Below are 11,037 nucleotides of genomic sequence, written 5' to 3'. Positions count from 1 at the left end.
CTGCACTCTACACTTGAGACTGCAGTCTCACTGCTTCGATTAATGTGTCGTCATTTATTATAAATTTTAACAAAATAACAAAACTAAACAATTTATAGCAGATAACGACCAACAAACAACTGATATCAACCACGATGAAACGAAATGTGGAGTTCCGCCCATGACCTTGTCTGGGAAGAAATGAGCTTGTGGATCACATGATCAGTAACGGACGGATGACGTCAGCAGCCAAAACTTTCATCCAGAGAAACCTTGACCGTGCCGTAACGTGACGTGACGTGACGTAACGGGACGGGACGGCACTGCCAGTGTGGATGCCAACGTTGGAAATGTATTGCAGATTGTTTTGTAGAGACGGGACTTCATATGACGGCCAGTGTGAATTGGCCTTCAGTCTGTCATCACAACTAAATCGAACGGTTTCAGACGAACGCCTATTCAAGGGCACTCATTTTAGCGACTCATCCACATGTTTCATGTAGATGACAAACGCCTTGGGTGTGCGAGAAACGAAGTGCATATGGTGAGCATAGCGAAGTGCCAACTACTCGAAGTTCTTTGGCAAGTGCGCCGGTGGCATGTTATTGTCGTATGTAAATTGTTTACATGAGGAAAAGTGGACAGTTTTTGATGGGTGACATAAGGAGAAATGGATGGCAGAGATAGCTTATGTTGTTGCGAGTATATTAATCGCAACCAAGAAAGATACCACATGTTAGAGTGTTGTTGCAATTGTGAAGAACTTGATATCTGCGTTGACAGGTGAGATTGATGATAGTTCTGGAAAAAAGAAACTATATATGATGAACTTCAAACGTGCGAGATCCTAACATAAATCTAATGTAATTGATTTAAAAATCTTTGTTTTGCCTATAAGATGCCATTGAAGCTGAATTTAAATAGACAATGACATATATCTGTCGCAAAACGTAACGAGCATGATGCTACTGGTAACACAAAAGTTTTTACGTGTTATCTGGAGTTTCTGATTACTTACAATTCTCTTAACTTATATTCAGTACAGTTATTGGTACCCAAGAATACCAGAAAGTGTCATTCAGTCATCATCACATCGTTATGTATGGCATACCATCACGAAGAACGTGTGGGAAATTTAAACACTTACAGGAACAAAGTGCTTACAGATTATAATTTACAAATAATTTTCCAGTAATATTGAATACTTACGAAGTAATCATATGCGAGGTAACGTATGACGCACTGACGTCGCATTGGTACAACGAATCGCATCTAAAACGATGTGTTATGCTGCACCTATGGACTGCGTTTATTTCTTCTTACACCTTGTTTCCCCTGCGGTACTGGTGTGTAACATTACATTTGCCATATATGATGGATGGTAACGAATGCAGAAAACAGTCAAAGATGTAAATTTAATTCAAGTGTGGTACAGTGAAATGACATTACAATAATATATTACAGTGAAAATTACAAATTAACTTAAAATATGAAATCTAAGAGTTGCCATGTTGATACAGTTTAGTGGAATAATAGTCATTTAACACAAAATTCTTTAATTGAACTTACGGCCCACTGCACCATCTACATGACATTTAATATGCTGAGGTTGTTTTGATTGTTGAAGACATATGTACCCATGCATATGACTTTTCTTTTATACAAATTTTAACCCGTTTAAGTCTTTGTTGAAGTTGTTTTTGGACTTAGTTGTATATGTGGTTTACATACACACCACAGTTCTTTCCTAAGCATGGTACTATTACAGGTACTGCGCGTTGTCTTCCTCTGACTTGTCAGTTACAGGCAGACCCACAGTTTAGCATCGATTCTGAACACCAGTGCAGTTAGGCATCTTTTTACATTAACCAACAGTTCCAGAGGTGCAAAATGTAAACCGGTGAAACTTTTAGGAATTACTGGGAATCAAAGTCAAGATCTCTGTGAAGTAGTTTTCAGTTTATCCAGTTTCATTAGTTCTAGGCAGTGTGTTTTTCAAACTATGGATGTGATATATCTGTAGTCTCAAAAGCTGATACTTTCTGGTTTTTGTATTTCATTGTATGAGAAACCCATTTTATATAGTTCTTGAGAAATACTTAAATTTAGGCCTAAGTGCGGGATCTTGACAAAAGGCAGTGATAATGTATTTGCTTAGAACTGTGGATAAAGTTTAAAGGAATTATTGATCATGTGCTGCAGAGATACATAATCAGTGGAACAGTTCATGATGGGAGGGATCCTCTATGATATATGGTTGCTGTAAAGAAATTTCTAAAGAAACAGATTATTGCATATGTTTAAACAAGCATAGAGCTGTGGCTAGAGAGATGCTAAATGAAATGTGTTTGGCAGTTAGGAGAGCAATGCGTTAAGCCTTTAATGACGACTGTTGCAGAATATTGTCAAATGATCTTTCACAAAACCCAAAGAAATTCTGATCTTATGTAAAGGCTGTTAGTGGCACCAAAGTTAGTATCCAGTCTCTCATGGAAAACAGCAGCTGAAATTGAGGGTAGCAAAGCAAAAACAGAAATGCTTTACCCCATTTTCAAATATTACTTTACACAGGAATACTCAGTAGAGTTGCCCAGATTAATCCTTGTACCACTGAAAAGATGAGTGAAATTAGTGTTATTGGCAGTGACATTGAGAAACGGTTGAAATCATTTAAACTGCTCAAGGGTCAGATAAAACTGCTGTCAGATTCTGTACTGAATTTGCAGATGCGTCAGCTGCTCAGTGACCTATAATCTGTTACAGATCTCTCAAACGGAAAACTGTGCCCAGTAGATAGGAGAAATCATAAGTCATATCCATTTACAAGAAGGGTAATAGAGAAGATCTTCAAAAGTACTGCTCAGTATCTTTGACGTCAATCTGGTGTAGAATCTTAGAACATACTCTTAGCTCAAATATAAGGAGGTATCTTGAACACCACCTCCACACCAACCAGCACAGATTTTGGAAACATGGAACATGTGAAACCCAACTCCAACTTTTCAGGCATGATGTACTGAAAGCTTTGGATGTAGGCAATCGAGCAGATGCAGTAGCCTATTTATTATTCATGAAAAGCGTTTGACTCATTGTCACATGTGTTACATCTGTGTTGCAGAAGTCTCAGAGTCCACCCGTCTGCATTGACCCATGACATCATCATTGTGGTGGAAATGGCTATTCTAAGTGTCTGCAATATGGCGCCTATGATGTCAACACACAAATGCAGCAGCAAACACGAAAATACATAAAAATAAGACGATAACATCTCCCTCCAAAAATACGATCAATCTAATGGGGCTACCATGGGAAATTGGGGTTTTAGGGTGGGGACAAGCTAAATATAACAGTAAAAAACACACCACAATCCCAAAACACACAAAATGGCAAACAAAAGAAAAAAATTACAATATTGTGCTACACCAACAAAATCTACAGGAATTGGACACTTTCCCTGACCTATAAAGGTCAACCACAGCTAAAACTATGAAAATTGAAGTCGGTCATTTCCCTTGTCTTATATAGATCAACCACAACTATTGATACCAAAAAACCAACACGTACAACCATGAAAAATAAAACCAAAACCACAACACCTAAAAAAATCTAAAAATCCAACATCCCTACATAAATTAAAACACATTCACTAGACCATTAATACCAAAACATCACAACCCGAGAAGAATAGCCCCCCCCCCCCTCCCAAAAAAAAAAAAAAAAAAAAAAAAAAAAAAATTTAACTTAGCAGCAACATATGCCGGAGCTGTAAACTAGGTTGGTCACCCCAGTCTCTAGTCTGAGATGACTACACTTCACAATCCCAGCAATCAGTCCATATAACTGGAGGAATGTAATAACAGACATGTCCTCCCCCATCTCCGACCGCAACAGAGTTATGTTATATTTCATCATCATACCCACACCTAACAACAGAAGCCACGCAGTAAACTAAACGCGTTACTGCACCACAAACAGCAAACCAATAACACCTCATGAAAACACCAAACATGTAAACTAAAAAAAATATTAATTCATGACTCACTGAAAAAACTTCCAAACCTTACTACAAGCACTTCCAATGACATCACATATCCAACACCAAGGCTCAAATGAAGCTAATACAACACATTGCACTCAGTATATGCACACACACCACCAGAGGGCACCATCAAACACAACAAGACGACATTTAGAAACACAACCAACACACAAACTCTGTGCTGTAATGACATCACACACCACAACACCCTTACGTTGTTGGTCAAAGCAGACGAGTGGAATCTGATGCTTCATTGACCTTATCAACAGTATGACCATATACGTATCAAGCAACATTTGTGAATGATTTTTTGCTAGGGAGGATGCAGCAAATTGTATTGGATGGAGGGTCATAAGCATATGTAGAAGTATCTTTGGGTGTGCCCCAGTAAAGTGTGTTGGTGCCCTTGTTCTTCATGTTGTATATTAATGAAATTGCAGACATTATTAATAGCAATCTCAGACTTTTTGCAGCAGCTATGTGTCTGAAAGAAGCTGTATAACTATTCAGTGATTTCAGAGGTTGGTAACTTCCTTTAAATGTTCAGAAACCTAAAGTTGAGCACATCACAAAATGAGAAAACATTGTATCCTATTACTACAATATCAGTGAGTCACTGTTGGAATCACTAAACTTGTACAAATAACACTTTGTGGGGATATGAAATGGAATGAACAGCAGCTCAGTTGTGGGTAAAGCAGGAGGCAGACTTAACTTTATTTTTACAATACTGAGGAAATGCCTTCGGTCTACAAAGGGGATTACTTAAAAACAACCTCCATGACTCATACTAGAACATTGCTCTAGTTTGTGGGAAATGTATCATACAGGACCAACAGGGGCCATTGGGCATATGCAGAGAAGGGCAGCAAGAATGGTCACAGTTTGTTTGATTTGTGGGAGAGTGTCACAGAGGTGCTGAAGAAAATGAACTGTCAGACTCTTGAGCATAAATATGAACTGTCCCAAGAAAACTTACTTAAAAAAACTTTCAAGAACTGACTGTAAATAGCTCTAAGAATATACTACAGCCCCTTACATATCACTCTCATAGGGACTGTGAGAACAAAGTTAGACAAATTACAGCATACACACACAGGCATTCAGCAAGCATTCTTCCTTCACTCCATACGTGAATGTAACATAAAAAATCCAAATAACTGGTACAATGGGATGTACCCTCTGCCATACACTTCACAGTGGTTTGCAGAGTATAGACATAGATGTATCACAATATAAATATTTCAATAGCTATCTTTTCAGTAAGAGGACTTCTGGGTGATTTCATCTCAAATTATACAGGTCATGTCAACTCGTGGTCATGAATTTCTCTGGAAAAAAAAAGTATATTAGGCCTCTATATCATAAATGTTAAGAAATAAAGAATTTTCGCTTTATCTTAATTTTTGTGAATCATACAGCCCTTTGAAAAATATATATTTTGTAAATAACTCTTTAAAAATCTAATAAACTAAAAGTACTGGAAACATGGCAGGTGTTTTGCATTAAAGCTCCCTCTTATTGTGTTGAAATTTAGTTGACACCCACACACTTATGGGCTTCCTGTAACTGACAAATTTAAGACAAAAAATAACAAAATTTAAGTTAATTTTTCCACTTAAATATTTTTTTTTTAGATAATTTGGAAATTCCTTGAATGATATCTTTTCTGTATTACCGGATACAAAACGGTACCTTCTATGCTCCAGCTGTCTGTAATATGTAATTATTTTTTACTAAAAATGTAAAAAATTGCATTATTATGAGTTTTTATGAATTATCTACTGGAAAACCTCCATCCAAAACTTTTGAAAGTTACATAAAATATTGTTTGGATAATACGTTTGTAGTCAGAGCAAACGCAGTGGGCAATATTTTTCCGCATAAAGCGTTAAAAATTTTTCATCGTTCTGCGCACTTCGCATTACTGAATTTCTAGTATAAAATATGGATGTTGGCAACAATGTTTCCAGTCTCTTCTGTTAATGATAAACGAGTGAGAGCTTGCACATAAACCATTCTTCATCAAGTTTTGTGTTTGGTTTGAACCTTTTGGTAGATACAGTAGGAAATACAGTAGTGAAAGAGTGAGGAATGTGGACTATGAAAAAAGACACAATAAGGTGGTGTTTAAGAAAAGTAAAAAATGCTTCACAGTTGTTGGAAATCTGTCAGAGGTATTGCATAAATATCTTGGTCCTCACATCACAGTATTACCATCACATCCATTCTGCAGGAATTGCTACAATTACTATAGAAGAAATTTAGTGACAATCCGCCTGAATGATCACCATCGCACAAATGTGAACTGCAGAAGACAGTGCAGATATTTATATTGCTGGACATGAAGTTGTTGACGTGTTGAATGTTAGCATTTTTGCTGTAGCCCCTACTACATCCCCCCCTTAAACATCCGGGAAAAGTAAGAAGCACAAGAAGAAAACAGTATGTTAAAAAAAAGGTGGAAGAAATTGAAACAAGTTTTACACAAGCATCTGCAAAACTTTGTGAAGTGTATAACATAGATGCACTTAGTGGTACCTGAAGAATGTGCACAAAATGTGTTGTGTGGTTTCTAAACGAAATACTGATACCTCAGCAGCCACCTACACTGAGAAGGTGCAGTTACTGACACTGATACCATGTAGCTACTCTAAGCGGCAGATACAGAACTACATACCCACTCCATCACATTATCTGATTTCAAAAGCTAGTAAAATAAAGAATGAGCTTTTTGGCATGCCTAGATTCTTACTATGGGCATCTGTTGCAAGATGAAATGCGTACTGTTGCTCAGGAATATTACCTGAGTGTTGACAAAGTTTGCAGCAGGCAAAGTCATAACCAGGTGATGTTATCTCTGTTAGTGAAAATGGTGAAATAGGTAAAAAGATATATGACAAGACCAATAAGAGAAGCATATCTCCTAATGAAAAAGGAGAACCCAAATTTAAAAATAGGTCTCAAAAAATTCTACTCCTTATGACCAGAAAGGGTAAATGCCAGCCAGTGAAGGAAGTATGCACATGTATTTACTGCACTAATTTGAAACTTACTTGTTTCACCGTGAGCAGTGCCACAGGAAAGAAGTACACAGAGATGGACCAGATGCTTTTGTGTGTATGTAACAAGCTGCAAAATAAATGTTGATTGCAGGAGTGTGCAATGTGTCCTGGTGCTGAAGTGATGACTGTTGGAGCATTACACCTTGAGGATAGTGACAATAACATAACCTATGTGTTGTGGGAGGAAGGAGAGTTGGCGGAGAAGACAGTAGAGCCAGAAAAAATTGTTACAGAGGTTAGGCATTGGGTCGTGAAAGGAATAGCTCACCATCATAACCAGAGGATTCAGAGGCAAGCCATAGCAGAAGTAAAATCAGCCACATCCCAGAATACTGACACATTAGTTCATTGCCACTTTGCTGAGAACTGTCTGTTGCTTTGCAGGACGAAATTCAAAATTACCACTTCCACCCATCACAAGTATCAATTTTCACTTGTGTTGCCCACTTCCTTGGAACATCACACTGTTTTGCTATTGTCAGCAATCTCATTCATGACAGTGCACATGCGTGCTAAGCTGTCAGCATGATAATTGATGACATAGCATCTAGAGGCTATGCATTTCCTAAACATGTGTATGTTATTGATGGTGCAGCATCTCGTTTTAAAAACTGCTTTCAGATTTATGAGCTTGGTCAACACTGTAGTACAGAAATTAAGACAAAGAAAAGATATTTTCAGCAACAGGCCATGGAAAAAGTGCATGTGCTGGGGTAGAAGCTCTCTGTAAATACCTTGCAACAAGATGCTGGTGGATTTGCACACACCATATCAACATAAGTAACAAATATGAAACTCATAATTCTAAATGAAAGTACATTAAGAGAACTCCGTTTAAAAAGTATGGTCTGCTATGAAGCCTGTGATAGGAATTCAATCAAGTCACCACTGGGTTGCATTCCAGAGTAGCACATACATTGCAAGAACGGTTCTCCACAAAATGCAGCCTGTTACTGCGTGTGAAATGCAGAGACCACAGTATACGTTAGCATACTTTGAAGTAAGCCACTTCATTTCTTGTGTGTATGACAGTCAGTGGTTGGTGGGACAGATAATAATGCGTCTCATGAACTGCAAGATATAACTGTCTCCTCTATGTTACCTCATGGTCCTGCTAATGCTTTCAAATGACTATCGTCAAAAAATCATTTTGCACTTGTTGCATCATCCTTGTCTGTGTGCAAATTCAGCTCAGCTATGCAAGTTCAAGCAGATGAAAAACAAACAAACAAATGAAGTCTTTTCAACAATGCAATGTTAATTGTTACATTGTAGGCAATTTTAATTCATGGAAAATCATGAAGTAGAATCATGACAGAAGACAATAATAATTTGTGAATAATATCATAAAAAGAAAAGTGGATATTAATATTCTATATTCTTATAAAATGCTTTCGAACAAAATTATGAATTCTTTTCCCACTCACTTATAATGTTGTAAGGTAATTATTTTGAGTCAGAAATACCAGTTTTGCATGAAATTTCCTTAAAATCAGCAACTGGTTTAAATATTGAAGTGTCCATGATTTTTTGACTACCTAAAAAAAAATTTTCACATTTTATACAGACAAGTATTGCCCACTCTGATTGTGCATTCCATAAGTGACCAGCTAACATATCATGAAATTTTTGTAACGTGTAGGATGGGGATTTTGGAAAGTAATTTCTAAATAACAAAAAAATTTCAGATTATTTTATCTTTATGTACAAATATTTTGAGTTCAAGAATTTCATGCATTAATGTCATAGCTGACAGTTGCCAGTCCTGCTTTATCATTGCTCAAGACAGTTAACACCCTGTGACTATTCATATTTTCAAAACATAGTTTTGAAATTTGCAAAATGTTACTAATGTTCATCGTTTGCCTCACCAAAAAAAAAAATCTCACTTTTGGTTTTTTCATTAAAATTTTTCAATTTTCCCATTCATTAAGACATTTTCACAAATACTTTCATTTAGAGAGGTCAGCAGCGTTTTAACAAATCATCATAAAATCAAAATATTGTAGTTTTGGAGAGGTGTGGAACTTTAACGTATATTTTTCTCAGCAAACTTTGAAATAGTGAAGTCACACATTCACTCTTAACCAGTATAGTTTTGAAATGAAATCGCCCTTATTGTAATTTTTTATTTTTTTTTTAAATTTTATTCCTATGCCTGTATCGTTTGCAAGAGAGAGAGAGAGAGAGAGAGAGAGAGAGAGAGAGATGAAAAGAAAATCTTCTGAAGCTTAAAATGGAAAATAATTTTGGTATATCAGAAACAACAGCAGACCTAATATTGAGTGTTATGGTGCACCATCTCTAATTGCTTCAAATTTTGAGTGCCCGTCATTATGCAGTTGTGGCAGGTATGAAGGACAGAAGGTTATTATCTGAGTCTGAACTTCAAATGTATGTGACCACTATAGATTGAAGGCATTTGTTTCACATCCACTAGATCAAGCCAACACACATTAGTTGTACTGAAGATTGTACACATTCAAATAGACTCTTGACTTTTGCTTTCAATCCACCATCTGTTATTTTTAATTTTCATAAATATAGGTTCTCCTCCAACAATCACTTCTCTACATGCAGCTTTTATTCCAAGTGTCCTTGAAATCACAGCAAAATAAAAGCCACCAAGGAAATAAATCTATCACTACCCTTTAGTTGGTACCAATAAAAAATCCATAGTGCCATAAAACATATGCTTGCACTCTAAATTTTCTGTTTTGCCAGTCAGTAGATAATCATACCGGCTTACAAAATATCCCATCTCATCTTTGAAACTCAGTAAGTTACTTCCTGAAAAGACTGTTGGTTTGAGTGCTACATACTGTCACATCCCTCTCCAATTACCACCTCAGAAACAAAGTCATAGAAATAAAAAGCTGCTGACCTATCGGTGTGTCATAGTTAAGGAATGAGTAAAGTCAATTCAGGATTTTGTGAAACATTACATTTTTTTTCATATACCAGTATGATGTTAAACTGAATTGAAGTAACATAATATTGTTGCCTTTGCCCTTGGCATAAATGTGCCCTAATTTCTAACTGAAATCAACTGTAGACATGTACAGTTTTCAAAATTCATATAATTATCAAGAGTCAGTATGGTACTGAAGACACTTTTCGAACATGGAAGTGTCAAAAACTTATAAATTTTAATTTAATTTACTTTCAGTTGAAAGTCTTCCATCTCCAGAATGAGACTAAAATTGATGTCCTCTAGTATATATACAAGGACCTGCTTCATTAATTTTTGTTGTTTGTGTGATCTAGTTAATATATAAGGTGAAAAAAGTTACATACGTGCACTCACTGTGCCATATTGAAGTGTGGATAAGTTTTGGTTTGTCCCGCTCTTTGTTTCCTCCGTTGTTGAAATATATATAATCAGGTGATTTGCAGTAGTAGTGGCTAATAAGGTACATTTCTAATTAAATTTTCAATCTGAAGGGGGTCTGCAACATCTAGCGAATCAGGTGGGTGGTCAACAGAGACCATTGCATCCGAATATATGACTTCACTTGGAACCATAGACAAGCAGGCAAAGGCTCCATGGAAATAGTTTTCTTGTGTTGTGCTTAGTAATGAAAACAATGTATTATTACCAACAAATACCAGTAAGGAATAAGTATACTGAAGAATGAGTGTTAGGTCTCAAACATAACTTCAGTATTACATCCTCTCTTAGCTTATGTATGGGGAGTGTGATATAGTTGGTTGAAAAGCTGTGGATAGAAAGTGGCTGCTTTCCATATGATACAACAGAAATTACTGTAAATGTATTTATGTTGTAACTGCATCTTTGATTTCAAACTATGCTTCAGATTAAATACATATTTTTGCTACTGCATTTAACTGTAATTGCCATTTCCTGCCTTTATTCAAATAAGCCAAGTACGCATCACAATGCTAAATTGTTTTGCCAGATCCAGATCTTATTTGCCAAGAAATCAATCATTC

General features: G+C 36.4%; 1 protein-coding gene across 2 annotated transcripts in view; it reads left to right on the top strand.

Annotated features, from left to right (window-relative positions):
• The first annotated feature begins 278 nt into the window (after positions 1-278).
• Positions 279-11,037, top strand: part of LOC124619454 (palmitoyltransferase ZDHHC23-B) — a 71,289-nt gene continuing 60,530 nt past the window's right edge. The window contains exon 1 of one of the 2 annotated variants that reach the window (XM_047145850.1): positions 279-762. In XM_047145850.1, the coding sequence (XP_047001806.1) occupies positions 650-762 (113 nt within the window). In that variant the 5' untranslated portion in view covers positions 279-649. The remainder of the gene's footprint in view (positions 763-11,037) is intronic. The other variant, XM_047145849.1, reaches the window with a different exon arrangement.

The sequence above is a fragment of the Schistocerca americana genome, chromosome 6 (assembly GCF_021461395.2).
Source record: "Schistocerca americana isolate TAMUIC-IGC-003095 chromosome 6, iqSchAmer2.1, whole genome shotgun sequence".
Lineage (NCBI taxonomy): Eukaryota > Metazoa > Arthropoda > Insecta > Orthoptera > Acrididae > Schistocerca > Schistocerca americana.
The sequence above is the reverse complement of the archived record's forward strand: the minus strand, read 5'-3'. Positions and strand labels throughout refer to the sequence as shown.